The sequence below is a fragment of the Punctularia strigosozonata genome (genome assembly GCF_000264995.1).
Source record: "Punctularia strigosozonata HHB-11173 SS5 unplaced genomic scaffold PUNSTscaffold_13, whole genome shotgun sequence".
Lineage (NCBI taxonomy): Eukaryota > Fungi > Basidiomycota > Agaricomycetes > Corticiales > Punctulariaceae > Punctularia > Punctularia strigosozonata.
Window position 1 is genome coordinate 749179 of NW_006767445.1, and position 14678 is coordinate 763856.

General features: G+C 52.3%; 5 protein-coding genes across 5 annotated transcripts; 2 read left to right on the forward strand and 3 right to left on the reverse strand.

Annotated features, from left to right (window-relative positions):
- Positions 1-622: 622 nt before the first annotated feature.
- On the reverse strand, positions 623-1619 carry PUNSTDRAFT_115955 (uncharacterized protein; the record flags this gene model as incomplete). Its single annotated transcript, XM_007387303.1, has 2 exons — positions 623-753; positions 911-1619. 2 exons carry the CDS (start codon positions 1617-1619, stop codon positions 623-625), a joined length of 840 nt encoding a protein of 279 aa, XP_007387365.1.
- Positions 1620-4908: 3289 nt separating this feature from the next.
- Positions 4909-6272, reverse strand: PUNSTDRAFT_137656 (uncharacterized protein; the record flags this gene model as incomplete). Its single annotated transcript, XM_007387304.1, has 5 exons — positions 4909-5317; positions 5366-5885; positions 5942-6070; positions 6127-6201; positions 6260-6272. The coding sequence occupies 5 exons, from the start codon at positions 6270-6272 to the stop codon at positions 4909-4911; spliced, it is 1146 nt and encodes a 381-aa protein (XP_007387366.1).
- Positions 6273-6625: 353 nt separating this feature from the next.
- On the forward strand, positions 6626-7555 carry PUNSTDRAFT_137657 (uncharacterized protein; the record flags this gene model as incomplete). The annotated part of the gene is made up of 2 exons (XM_007387305.1): positions 6626-6689; positions 6753-7555. The coding sequence occupies 2 exons, from the start codon at positions 6626-6628 to the stop codon at positions 7553-7555; spliced, it is 867 nt and encodes a 288-aa protein (XP_007387367.1).
- Positions 7556-9249: 1694 nt separating this feature from the next.
- On the reverse strand, positions 9250-12776 carry PUNSTDRAFT_46882 (uncharacterized protein; the record flags this gene model as incomplete). The annotated part of the gene is made up of 11 exons (XM_007387306.1): positions 9250-9359; positions 9503-9574; positions 9789-10215; positions 10265-10957; positions 11012-11224; positions 11274-11369; positions 11419-11532; positions 11596-11835; positions 11864-12266; positions 12303-12694; positions 12744-12776. 11 exons carry the CDS (start codon positions 12774-12776, stop codon positions 9250-9252), a joined length of 2793 nt encoding a protein of 930 aa, XP_007387368.1.
- A 635-nt stretch (positions 12777-13411) lies between these two features.
- PUNSTDRAFT_137659 (uncharacterized protein) lies at positions 13412-14199 on the forward strand (the record flags this gene model as incomplete). Its single annotated transcript, XM_007387307.1, has 4 exons — positions 13412-13510; positions 13564-13698; positions 13751-14028; positions 14076-14199. 4 exons carry the CDS (start codon positions 13412-13414, stop codon positions 14197-14199), a joined length of 636 nt encoding a protein of 211 aa, XP_007387369.1.
- Between the last annotated feature and the right edge of the window lie 479 nt (positions 14200-14678).

Sequence of the window (14678 nt, forward strand, 5' to 3'; positions counted from 1 at the left end):
GGAGAGTCGGCCGAGTAGGCCGGGGGCGAGCCGTTGCGCTCGCTCCCAGCCTACACCCAAGCCAAGCTTCACCCGCACACTCCGGTGACTCTCCTAGCGTGCTAACCGCTAGAGACTGCAGGACCGCAGTTCGCCCAAGAGTACAATTAACGGAGTCACGTGCCGGTGGTGACGGAATGAGACATGCATATTCTTACATGTACATACACGGACTGAGAATACATGGACGTGGGGGTAAGGTGCCGCACTGTTCGGTGCGCACCGGGTCCAACTCCCTTTTTATTTTCTATGCCACTTTTAAGACAGGGCCAGCGCAAACCCTGGTACATGTGACAACGTGACACCGGCACGGGTTGCGCGCTCCACAGCGACGCGCGTCGTCCCGACAAACATCATCGTCCTGGTCGATCCGGCACCGGGTTCGTCGTAAACGAAAGCAATCTATACATACATATATACTCATAAATACAACATGTGCCGCGAGTTGCTCAAGAGAGAACAAAATGGCCGCAGTAACACCGTGTCTGAGCTTCAAGGTTGACAAACATTGATTCGTCGTCGCCGAGGGAGTCTTGAACATATCCGAGACGTTCATCCAAAACCATGCCTTCGTGAGCAGGACTTAGATAGATTCCTTGTCCAGCTCCTCCATGATTGAAGCTGGAAGCTGCCGGTGGCCGTGATACTTCTTTGCTGCCCAGGCAGCCTGTTTGCCATTGAGCCTCTTCCTATATGCATCCATGAAACGCCGTGCTCGAGTAGCATAACTATGCAAACAGGTGAGAGGGAACAGTATGCAGATCTCTGTGTACATACCGACGTATAGTATCCAATGGGATGGACTCCAGCACTTCGATGACGTTCCTCTCGAGATTCTCCTCGGAGGATGAGCACGGGAGGAGTCAGTAACATCGTTTTGCGTGGCCCCAACACATCTCGATGAAGTTCAACTCGCAGTGGAACTTTGGCAGGAATAGGACACGATATCCGCGAGATTTGCAGGTTGTTTCGAGCAGTGTGTCAACATGTGTGAAGTCCGGTTGATTGTAGAGCAGGCGGCGGCAGCAGCAGCGGTCGTTATTGTCCGGACAGCGAAATTGCGCGCATTCAGCTCTGATGTTGTCGGCATCGTGAAATCCTCGTTCCTTGAGGAGAATAGCCATGCCTTTGAAGGTGCCTGCACGAGGGTGGCCATCGGGGAAGTAGAGACACTGTGGTGAGCCGTCAGGGAGCTGTGCGTCCGTCATTTGCACCTTCTCCTTGACCACCTTGCCTGTCTTTGTGTTATACACAGGCTTGCCATCCGTATCTAGCTTGGCACGTTCCACACCGAACATCGGGTTATCGGGTCTTGTTGGAAATTTGGGCATCCTCCGCGCGGACAAAGCATCGTCAGCACGCTTGAGGTGCGTTGTTGCGTTGTCGTAGACAAACACATGCTCTTCGTCTGGATAAAACTGGTCAAGGATGTCCATTGCATCCTGTAGCTGCCCAATGATATCGTCGTTCGTGAACCAGCCATCCTGGGACTTCCCCGCCTTGAACAGTCGCCGTGCCGACTTTTGACCATCCGGTGAAAACAGCCATCCATGATCGGCTGAAATGAAGTCGGCCACCATTAACGATGCTCCCTCGCCCTTCGCCCTCGGTTTTGCAGTATCAGATGAATGAACCCAATGGACTTGTCGTCGATCATGCGCATAGAATGTGGATTCGTCGTGATGCCAGACGACAACTCAGCGAGGTCGAGGTCATGGCCAGTCATCAACCACCTCCTCTGCCGTGTCATTCCATGTCCGCATATTCGACTCCAACTCAGCGTATCTTGGTAGAAAGTTTTCTTGCCGGTACTCGACAACATCATCTCGTTCGTGGCCATCGACGTATTGACCAGATGGTGTCTTTGCCCAACGATACTCCATCATCCGCATCCAGTTTTTGGCTGTAGATAGTGCGATGGGTCGTCCAAGGTTGTACTTCACTTGGATTTCCGGGCTATTAATGACATCCGTGGCTTGCACGTTCTTGCCAATGCCAAGGAGGTGCTTGTGAATTTCTGTCGACAAATCTCCTTGTTCCAGGAGTGATGTACTCCATGTTCCGTAGAGATTCCAAGGTAGGTTGTCCCGGTCAGCGATGAACGATCGTGTCCATCGCCGGAGGGTCTCAGCGGTGGCCTTGCCTTTCTGAAATGCATGTGCAGCCTTCTCTGAGGCACCGATCCACGTTCTGTGTGGTTCCGAGGGATCAACGTACAACCACAGCAGCATGCGCATCATGACAAGCCGGTCCCGGAGGAGTTCATTGCCATCGAAGTGTTCATGGCCCAATCCTCTTGGACGCGTAGGGTGGATGATCTCATCCAAATCGGCCAATGCCGCTTGTGCAACTTCGTGCACGGGTGGCGGAACAAAAATCCCAGTTCTTTTCGGTGGGAGCGGAGTCCATGTTGCAGGCTCGATCAAACTCTGTTGATGTGAGACTGACGTATTGCTGCTGGCATCTTCCACACGTTCTGCTTATTGTTCACATGAGGATTGCGAACCAGCTCAACAGAGCATGGACATGCCTGGGTTGTGCTCCTGGGAGCTTGACGTGTCATCCCTCCTGTTCGCATCTTGGCCCACTCTCCACATCCCCTCCGGGTTCCACGAGCAGGAGAAGTTCATCTCAGGCCACGAAATGTTCATTGATGAACCTCCCTCTTGATTCTGGATTGGTTGGAGTGCGGGGTGTTGTGCCGCCTGCGCATGAGCTGCAATTGTTGATGCAGCTTTTGAACGGAACATGGGCAACTCTCCCCCATCCTCGATGCAAGCTTCACTCAGTTTAGCATGCGTGCTTGTTATAAGATCAATAGACTGTTCGACAACCGCAGGGATCTGTACCGAACTGTCAGTTTGGGTTTGCAGGTTTCGGAATCCAGAACAAACCACTATGCCACTGCTTGAAGTAGTTTCTTGATTTTCCTTGTGCTTCTCTCTTATGTGTGCATAGTCACCAAGATTTCGAACACGAGCATGTTTAGTTTTGGACCAACGTCCCATAGGAATTCCAGTTGAGTGTGTTGCATCCGTTCTCGTCTACTCAGGCTTAGCCGGGCTCACTGACCCTGATCATTGATGTGCTGCAGTGACAACTATGCATTCTTTTATTATATCGGAACGACACTTCGAAGCAAAAAATCAGAACCGTCAATCCATCAAAATCATACATGGGATTGTCCTTATGGTAGTCCATATACATATAATGTCATTGCGCAGCGAGGATATCGCTTGGACGTCCAAAAACATAGACTAGCGTGACAGATTAGATCAGGTGATGTACCAGGGTTTGCGCTGGCCCTGTCTTATTATCACCACAAAAACAGTAGATACATACACAATCACAAGCCGTATCTCTTTTAAGGTAACGCCAACACCGTAATGGACATGAGGTTTAGGGAAATTCTGTCCATCTCCCTCGCATCCTGATAAGAGTTGAGGGATGGAACCCATCTTGATCAGGTTTGATTTTGGACAAGTTGGTCCCGTCATAGATGGGAACTAGAGATAAGACACAATGAATACACAAATTTAGTAGTTGTTACACCACTCACGATCATCTGTGAGCCCCAGTGAGGACCTGTTTCTATTGCCTTTGCCAAAACGTGCATGACGATCGGATGACGGCTCAGATGATCCACCGCCTGCCAGATATGAGTGTGGGAGAAATAGGATTGAGTATTGTCACCTACCATCTGATCGAGTGTTGAATTCGAACTTTCCCTCATACAGCTGAATATTCACTGGTAATGTTGTCAGATACAAACACAGAAATGAAGGTTCAAACGCACACTGACTCTGCGGAGTCTGTGCACGCATTGAGAATAGCTAAGGAGTGAGCATTATTGGATAATGGGGACAAGACATACGATTGTGGAGTGACCGGGCCACTGACAGAGGGACCGACCACAGATCCTTGAGACATCGACACTCTGCAATGAAATAAGTATTTATTATCCCACAAAAATCACATAAATGCGGATGACTGACTCATTAATGGTGGCGAATCCATCTTGCAATTTGGATAGCTTTTCCAGAGTGAGGCCACCTCGTACACGTGAGTTAAGGATCTCAGCACGGGTGCGCTTGGGAGCAGCGGTACTCGTTGTGCCGGTAACAGAACTACGATTAGAGCGCCTGAAGAAGGAGGTCAAGAACTGGACATCGACTGGATAGTAGAGAGCCTGGCAGACCTGGCGGTTCGGGGAGCCATTTTACGGTAGGAGAGGGATTCACAGACTCTAGCTTTCTCCCCCACGTTCTTATATGCAGCGCATGGAAAATGCATATCCGAGAACGCTGTTCAAGCCCCTAGGCCATGACCAATTGGAGACCAGCAGATTGCAGTCATTGTTGAAGCAACAGAGTAACAGGAGTGTTGGGCAGTTGGGAACGACCAGATGACATGGCCTTGAGCAACATGCCGGTGGCGATTCCGTGCCTCGCCGCCCTGATCTCACCGCCCACCGCAGCCTACTTGAATTTCATTCCCTTGGCCAATGGATACAGGGGTAGGTTCCCATTCAGTAGCTGCAGGACTGAGTCACAATGTTGACCCCTAGGACGTGCCGCCGGTGCTCATCTTTAGTGCGACCACCCCTATGCACCGGGAATAGCAGAATGGTATTTGGCATCCAGACCTGGACCTCCCTCAAACACGGATCACTGGGCCTGGTTCTCGAGGGAAGAACATCCTTGCGGCGATACACTGCTGCGCCACTGTTCAACAGTGTACTGGTCAATATGTCTGTTCGTGTAATATTCTTTCTGTCATGCTTCTGTGAAGCGCGAGTATGTAATGTAAGGGAGATACACACTGAGTGGTCTGGAAACTTTGTATAGCAAGATTGTAGTACCACTATATCTAACGGTACAGGTTGAAGAGCCTTTGGAGGTCAAAATATGACGGAGCCTTGGTAAGCATGTTTACAATGAAGCAATCAGTAAAACAGGTAAAGACCATCCACCTGCCTTTGAGCATGGTGCTGGCGCAATGCACCAGACGCCAAGCAAGGACAAACATCAGATCACCTTGCTCTAAACGTATGCGATACCCAAGTTGCGGCAAGTTCCAGTTGCCACCTTCCCAGCCTTCCTCGTCAGGACTGACGCAGGATATGATGACATAGAGGCGGGAGTCGTCGTTCCAGTCCAAGTGCCACAGCTTGCTGCTGCCCACTGCGCACGCAATTGTAAAGAAGGCACTGTTCATGTCCAACCACGGGTTCTCTTTCAGAGTATCCCCAAGCACGTTACGAATGTGCTCTGCCACCCTGGATACTTTGTCAGTGACATGTGCGTACCAATCAACTGAAACTCACATTTGCTTCAAGATGAATTGCGGGCGGGCGTGATATTTCAAGATACTGTTGATCTCGGGGGCGAAGTGTGCCTTCAGGTATTCAAACATTTCCTGAATCACCTGCCAAACTTCTTCCGACTGAAGACGTGTCTCCCTGCTGACCATTGGAACCGGAGAGTAGTGCACCCAAATACCAAGGTGCAAGGCCTCCACGATGTCGGACCTCGCATTCTCCACGTTGGCCTTGCTGTACTGCTTTGGCCCCAAGTCCTCGAGCCTCTGACAAATCTGCCCTAGCCGAACACAGTGATGAGGCAGGAACACATCCTTCATAACCAGGACCAGGTGCTTGGGATGTTGAGGCAGCGGGCAGATGCAAGCGTAACGAGCCGTGAACGTGATGCAGATGTTGCGAGGAACATATAGGAGCGGCAAGGGAAGGATGTCGCCCCAGAGGCGCTTGACGGTCTTCTGTACGGCGGCATTGTTCTTGTGGCCTTTGAAGAACGTGATTGGATACTTGCGGAGATAGATGTACTCTGTCGTACACCATGAGAAGCTTTGTCCTGTACTGGGCATGAACAAAAACACTCACGAGTCTTGTACTTGCTACGCTTGACCAGAGTACGATGTAACGTGCCTGAGTAGACGAAAAGCTTGTTCTTCTTCGCCTGCCCTTCAACAGAACACCAGCCGTGATGCTTTCTCTTAGGTTTCTGCTCCACTGTGAAACAATCCAATTGTGGCAGAGCAATCGAACTACGGACAGAACAAACTGACACGAAGACTCTTGTGGCTTGATTTTTTTGCTAGATGGCTTCTTGCGACAAACTCTCTTCCTGTCGCGGCCGGACTCTAATACGAAGGTAAGGTGGAGCCGATAAACGTTAGCACCAGGAGTGGCATGACTGACTTGTAACGACCATTTAGACGAGGGTTGTGCACGTCAAACAGAAGGTGGTCGATGTGGCAAGAGCAAAAAAATGAGTAGCGTGTGTAGAGTCCGCCGGACGTTGCACTTCGGCCCTCACATCCAGCGCACCATCATGAGCCGCTTTCGACAAACTCCATTACCCTATCTTCATCCTGATGCAAGCACAAGACAGCCTAGCCTATTCAGCTCAAGTGCTGGATGGAGACTGCACTGTCATACAACGGCAGCAGAGCCGCGAACATCATCAACTTTGGTTACGGTGAGTATTGCATTTTGGAATGAGTTAATTCGATGTCTGACGCTGAGTAGATGAACTTGGAATGCTCCTGACACACCGCGCTCAAGATGTACACAAACCTGCGAATCGAAGGCCGCCGTGAATTCACACTCCTTCATTTGCACTTCGTCAGTAAGCGTCTGGTTTTTTCCCATCGGTACTGGGCCAGCGGCTGAGACTTGGGCACATCTACAGGTGCCGCATGTGTAGGTCGTGCCGTTCGTGTCCTCATCCTCATCACCGTCAGGCCAGCAGCACCAGACCAGACCAAGCGGAAAGTTGATTTGGCAGGCGCAGACACACGATTCCGCGCGATTGGAGACCAGACCAAGAAGAAAGATGACCTGGCGGGCACGGACGTCGCGATCCCGCGTGATCGGCGGCACAAGGGCGTGGATATATATGACAAGGACCCTAACGGTGGGTCCAAGCACTGGTCGGACAAGCAGAAGATGCGGCTGTTTTGGTGCGTGATACCCCGGGGATTCCGCCACGACAAAACCAACCTCAATCCGCGAGCAGGCCCATCTTCCATGTTCGACGAGCACGACGACGATCACAGTCGACCGGGCATATTTGGCAACGACGGTTCTGGCGGGCCCGATCACGGCGACACCTTGCATTATTGGCACTTGCAAGACGGGCCAATCACAATCAACGCGCACCTTGCCTACCACTTGGCGCTACCGACGCCTGAGCCCTGCCCGGCTGTCCGTGCTCCTTCGTTCTCCTGGTCGTTATCGCACTCCAATCTCCCCTCTCCCTCCGCTCTGCCGTTCACAAACGCGCTGGCGCACAAGCTCAACGCGGCGCTCGCTGCCACCTGCTACTCTGGTGAGCTTGCATGGCTTCACCTGGACACGAAGACGCAGGTTGCTGCCGAGTACATCATTCTCAGTCGCAACCACCAGCTCTGCATCTCGACACGCACTTTGAGAACTCGCTTACAAGTCACGTTCTCCTACCTGCTCCCCAGACAGTTATTTGCCTACTCCTGATGAATCTGTCGCATCGACGGACGAAGAATCGACGCGTGTTCCACAGCAACTGAAGGAGGTTTTACCGCTCAACTTCGGGTTAAAGCCCACTTTTCAGTCGACAAGCACCACGACACTGACAAGCCCACTCGACCACGCACGCAACGTGTCGTATGCGGGCAACGTACCTCTTCTCCGCTTGTGACTTAGCCTCACTGCAAAGAAGAGCTTACCTGATCTGCGCACAACCACGTCAGGTGCAAAGATACACAAGAGGAGAGGTGCGCTGGATCTTGCACACCTGCCGATGCCGTCGAGGAGCTTCACGGAGGATCACACCAGCAATAGTGGTATTTCGACCGGATCCCCTCTTCCGACGAGGTTGTCAGAGTACGCGCTGGAGCTCCTAGGAGCGGCGCGGATCCCCTGGGACGGCCGTGGAGATGCTGTCGCACAAGGCAGGGAAGCAACTGAGAATATATACAGAGATACGAGATGAATACACATACCTGTCGCACAAGGCAGGGAAGCAACTGAGAGAACAAGTCTGAGTTGCTCCCTGGTGCGACAGGCGACTATATAGTAGCTGAGTAATCCATCAGCAACACAAGGGATGGTCCAATGAGAGAGAGGGAGGCTCCTCAGGTGCCCGGCACGTGACCAGTGGAACGGCCTAGGAAGGCCGCGCAATGTGCGGAGGCCCTAGGAGACCCGAAAGGATAGAAGAATGGATGGAGCTCCTAGGAAGCCCCGAAAGAATAGAAGGAGCGTCTGGGAGCTCCTAGGAAACCTGAAAGGGTAAAAAAAGTGTGTGGGGAATGCAGGAAAACAGGGAAAGATGAGTACTGGAGGCGTGCCATGACAGAGGTGGAGGCAGGATAGTGCAGGGTTGTCCGCCTCAGCTTCTGCAGACGCCGTACATAGCGCTGGCCCTAGCTCACTCTCGAGAGCTGCGGCAGCCCCTCTCACGGGCGAGTATGTCACTGGGGGCGTGGACACAGAATATCTACAATACATCGAGAGCTTGCGCATGGACAATGTGAAGGGCAAACTGCAGGGAGGTGAGATCGACGCACTTGAAGGTAAGGGCGGCAGTGCGGTTCGGCGTTATCCAGCCACAGATCATTCAATGGTGGCGACATGGGAAGCACAACGAGGATGGTGACATGAGAAGCACGGCAAGAGCGGTCACTTCTTTTCTTGGGTTTGTGGAAGGAGATCCTCGTTAACCGTGCCGAGGTCATTTCTCCAGTCGAGTTCGAGGAGGCAGTCACCGATGTCGCAGAGCATCGTGATAAGAACACCACCAAACAATCCCGTACATGAATATATCGACTACATGTTCTATTATACCCCTGACATCCACATCAACGCGGCCTGTCCCCTTCCGCATGAACAGCAGCAAGGCGGGCGCCGTTCCAGGCGGTGAAGCCCTGTCGGATCGCTCCAAGCCTCCGTGGGTGCCGTCCGAGAAGGAGAAGGAGGTGCGAGGGAGGAAACACAGCCTGTCCCCTTCTGCATCAACAGCAGCAAGGCGGGCACTGTTCCGGGTGGTGAAACCCTATCGGATTGCTCCAAGCCTCTGTGGGTGCTGTCTGAGCAGGTGAACAAGGTGCGAGGAAGAAACGGTGCTGGCAAGGAAGGTGCACCCCAAAGGCAATGAGACTTGGTCGAGAGAATTTTTATTTCATGAATTCATGTGTATGATTCAATGATCACCTGACATAAAGACGCGGAGCGGTGATTCGGGTGCTACAGGTGTTGCGGTCAACACCGCGAGCCTGAGTGAGTCGAACCGTAGCCGTCGCGGTCAACACCGCAACAGCTGTTGCAAGAGAAGAGTGATGAACGATGAGGAGGTAAGACGGCAGTGAGTGGTGAAGTGAAGCCAGCTTGAAGGAGGCAAGTCGTAGGGTCAGATGGATTCCCACCAGTACCAGTCAGATTGCGTGACATCAAACGGCTCACCTTGCCACATACTTGCCCCATCACCCAGCGCGCAAGGTGCTGACCTCGCGTCTTTGCTCTTGTTTGTGCTGGCTGTATCACAAGCGGCTGAGGTGGTGACCTCGCGACCGCGCTCCTACGAGGTCAAGACCTCGCGAATCCTCTCGAGGGTTTACGCTGTCTTTCACTTAAATCTTCAAGCGACTGAGGTGGTGACCTCGCGATCCCACTCCTACTTCCTTTGGACTGTCATACAGATAGCGGATGGTACATTCACTTTATAGGAGTCCAACAAAATCGATCTCACCCTCCTTTACATCCAGCCCTCCCCGAAGTTGACTGGTCGTGCCCGCGAGCCAGTCTGCATCGTACATCACCTTGGGCAACGCAGGCACTGGCGACCGAGTCGACCACAACAAAGCTCTATACGGTCCCAACGCTAGAACTCGGTCGGAGCGCGCTCGTGCCGCTGGTTGAGATCCTCTAGAACTCAGGATATCATTCCTCTCTGTGTCAATTACTTCCATTATCAAGTCCACCTCTTGCCGCCGCCATGCCAACGCATGAGTTTTGTGATGGACAGATGTCAATTCAGTGTCGGTTTTGTCGGAACTCATCCCATCTTCAGTGAGTAGTGCCAGGACTTTTCGCCTCTTGTTCCACTTGTCAACCTCAGATGGAGACGTCGCCTTCTTCGCCTTCACATTACAAACATCTAGACGACGGATATATCGCTGCCAAAATAGGTGAGCAACTTGTCGAGAATTTAGATCAAAAGCTTACACAATGCTTTCGTGATCGTTTCCGTGCCTGTTGCTCCAACTTAGTCTCCTTGTCATTCATACACAAAGCGACCTCTTCTCCGCGCTCTGGGCACACGCGGCCGGTCCCAACATCCGTTACCATCTTTGGCAGGCAGTCCACCCAGGAACTGCGGAGTCTCGTCCAGATCTCCCAGATGAGATCCTCCCAATATAAGAAGCTTGCTGGCGGCACCCGCTCAATCTTCCGGTTGCTGTTCATGAATACGAACCCATGCTCTTTGCCCTGCAGCTTGAACATTTTCTGGGCAAACATAGCGACAATATAGCGATTCCAGCGATTGTCGGTAGGCGCGATCAAAGAAAAGCGCACATCTTGGTGATCTGGTCCAACAGCAAGCGACCCTGCGTTGAAAGCAGCAACATCCTCTTCATCAGCCTCCTTAGCCTTCATGGCGATCTCCTTCTGGTCTCTGATCCCAAACACTCCGTAGAGCACCAGGCACGCTTCCTCCTGGTAAAATGCTTCAATTATCGCGCTGGAGGCGACCTTATAGCAACATACCAATTGCACATTGTGATAAGCCCCAGCAAATTTGGCTTTCTCATCCTTTAGTTCGCTCAGGGTCTTCTTCTCGCCCGCGGATTTCCTCCCCTTGCCTATTGTTCTAAACATGCTCGGGGGACTGAGTAGGAGGCGGGCATTGACGTCAGACTGCGTTGGGGATAGTCCTGTAGCGGGACTGGGGAGCGACCCTCAGGTGGAGACCGGAGCCATTGGAGCCGTTGGTGTATCCACATTGGTCACATTAGACGCCTCCGCCTCGTTAGAGACCGGAGCCATTGGTGCCGCTGGTGTGTCTGCATTCGTCACATTGGACGCCGACGCATCGTTGGACCCAGTTGCTTCATTTGATGGCGGCTGGTTGGTTGATGTTGTCTGCTTGGGCGCCGGTGGCGTGCTGCTCCCAAGACGGATTTGCTATGACACTAATCAGCGAAAGATCACGGCGAAACACGTATGTGTTTACCTCGAATTGACGCGTAAATCTTTTCTCTAAAGCTGTCATTGCAGCATATAGTTCAGCGTGGCTGGCCTCGAGCCTGTTCTTCTCGCTAGTCAAATTCTACGAGCCCATCAGCGTCATTGATCGTTCAGCAACAGATTTTTCTCACTTCAAACCTCTCCTCGAACTCCTGGTTCTGAGCCTGCTTCCTCATCAGCGTCGTCGATGGCTCTAGGCATCGACATCTTACCTCAATCTTTTCCTCAAACTGTTGGCTTCGGTCCTGACACCGTGCCGGCATTGCTTGTCAGTGTACTCTGATTGGCTCAGTACGCAATGGACATACCGTCATCGTTTCATTGAACTGTTCCCACTCGGCCCTTGCCTGATCTTGCTCGTGTTTCAAGTCAGCCTCAAGCAGTTTGATTGAGGCGTCTCGCGTCTTTATTTCTTCCTCTAATCGTCGCTGATCTTGTTCGAGCCGTGATAGAATGCTCCCGTTCTCTCTCCTGCCACTCAAGCTGCTGCACGCACGCAGTCCTGGAGTTGAGCTTCGCCCTGAGCTCTCTGTTGGTTCTCCTCTCATCTTGAAGCGATTTGTTCAAATCCGTCACAAATGCCTCGGCGGAGGTGACGCGAGCTGCGAAGTCGATCTCAAGCGTCTCCCTCAATCTCCTCTCCTCCTGGAGCTCCTGCTTCAGGCCATTTGCCATGGCCGCAACCCCCTCGGCGGCAGTAATGCGAGCCAAGAAGTCGCTCACAAGCATTCCCCTCAATCTCTCCTCTTCCTGGAGCTGCTGCTGCAGGCTATTTGTAGCAGTATCGCTACTGACACAAAAACACTTCATAGCGTCGCACTCCTCCGAGAGTTGAACCAGCTGCTGTTGGCTATCGGACTGCGCTGCCCGCAGAGCCTCAAGCTGATTCGCCAGCTCCGCATTGCGGCGGTGGGCAATCCTGGATGCTACGACGGCCCTGTCGTTCTTTTCCTCCATTTGGACAAATAACCGAGTCGGGCTGGGATGAAGATAGGTGGGCGCATTGTTCAGTCACCTCATCTTTGCGGCAGCAGTATTGACCTGGTACTGGGTTGGCCGGACAACCAGCATCTGGCTGACGGCATTGTCATCGTCGTCATTGGGTCCCGCCATTTCGGCTTCAGCAATGGTCAGCATGCCAGAATTATCGCTTGGTCCCGCCATCTCTATGGCCAGCGCAGGAGGCCTCCCGACGAGAGCGAACATCTCGCCTGACAGTCCTAGTCCTGGGTGCGAGAAGCTGAAGTCCGCCAAAGGCATTGCTCCTGGCATCTGCCAAGCCAGCTCCGAAAGCGGAAGCCCTGCAAGCAGCTCACGCAACACGAACTCGGAGGACTCTTCGCGGGTCCGTTTCTTCATAGTTGACGATCCACCAGCGGAGGTTTCGACTACAATCTCGCTCTTGCGCTATGCCATGTTTTAGACTACAGAAGCACTCGATGCCACTGGCACTCACCCACGAAGTATGAGTATATTGAGCTTTCTGCATTGCGCGGAAAATATGTTCGTGGGGGCGTTGAGGTGAGGACGGATTCTTGACATCGGAATCTTCGCTCACAGGGTCTATATTCAGGAGTCTCGATTGTTTTCAACTCGAGCGCAACACTCTTGATTGTTTTTCGTCCGAACGCACCACATTGATTGTCAGCTACGGTTCTACAGCTCTCGAAAGCTGCCATTGCCATGCCGAGCCTTATCGTCAAACTACAGTGACCATTCCGTCTTTGTAACGAGACCGTGGGATTGTGGCGTCATCAAGGAATGAATCGGCGGTGAGCACCAGGTTTCTTTTTGTCTTTTTGTCATAGTTTTTGATATTCGGTGCTTTCTTTCGTGTATCAGCGGATTCAAATATACCTCCGTGTACCGTGCTGGTCCTCATCGTGTTGAACGCCCTCACCCTCGCATCCCTTCAAAGTGTTGAACGCTCATTTTTCTACTCTATCAAATATGCCCGTCGTCCACCAGAGTTGAGCTCGAACGCCCCAACCGGTTGGCAGCATTACTTGCCCTACTCGCCGTCGTCGCAGTGCTTCTCCTAGTAGGGCGGTTACCCGTCCCCTTACCTGGTCTATGGCTACCCGGTCGGTTATCTCAATCTCCGACGCCGAAGTTCAACCTACTATGAGCTCCACCAAGCCGGATGATGTCATCAGCATCTCTTCTTCTTCTGATGAGTACCATTCTTTCTCCTCTTGGGTCTCCTCTGGGCTCAGCAATGCGGTATGTGATATTTACCGCGCGGTCTTTTCGTTGGTTGACATGTTAGCAATAAGGATACTGGTGCACGCAGGACCAAGGCTACAACCTCGCGCAGTGTCAAGGCTACAAGCTCGCGTCCAAGCAAGGCTATGGCCTCGCGCCCGAACAAGGCTACAAGCTCCACCCGAGAGACTCGTGACGCTCGTGTGGTAAATTCTTGTCTACTACCACCCGGCAACCTATCCGCTGACTTGTACGTAGGCGCTGCCGCTTTGCACAGCAGACTTCGAGGGTATGAGCGCCCGGGTCAAGGCAGCCACGGATGAAGCTGCTGAAGCCAAGAAAATAGTGGCGACCGCACAGGAAGAGACTACCAGGGCAAAGCAAGACACCACCATGGCCCAAATCGCGCTGTTACGAGTGCAGGACGAATTGACGCAGGCCTGTCAGCTCCTGCAACCCATCAAACACACGCTCGAACAGATTGAGGATGACCTCGAATGCCAGGTTTGCGTCCAGCGGATCAGAAACCCCGTCAAGTGAGTCGCGCTTTGTAAATGAATTCACGAGCTCACATCCTTTTCAGCCTCGAGTGTGGTCACACTTTTTGTCGAGGCTGCGTGGCTGAGTGGTTCAATGGGATCCTGGTGCAATACCGCGAGGATCACGCCAGACCCTTCTACCAACCAACACGAATCCATCCGCTCTGATCGAGCGATATCGTTGCTCTTCCCACAATTCTTCGGCCTATAGCGCGCGATGTTCAATCCGATATGCTGTTCTCGCCATCACTTTGGACTGTCTTGGCCACGGTAATGCATCTTCAAGCATTACCACCGTACACCTGTCCTATGTGTCGTCATCCAGTCAGTGCATTTTGCTTCGGATGAGACCTTTCTTAATGCTCTCAATTTGCAGGTAATCACGCAGCCTAATCCAAACTACACCATAGGTGCGATTCTTAGGCGGCTCCCTGATGCGCAATACGACATTCTGGACAAATCGGAGGAGGATTGGCACAACGAGCATCACGATCCACTCACTGATTATTTTCCAGAACCCCTGCAATCCTAATGATGAGCCTCACACACTGTGTCTATGAGATTGTATTACATTAGCTTGTACCTCGTAATTCATGTCGTTACATTAGCTTATACCTAGGTCTTGTAATCATACCACCCTCCAAAAT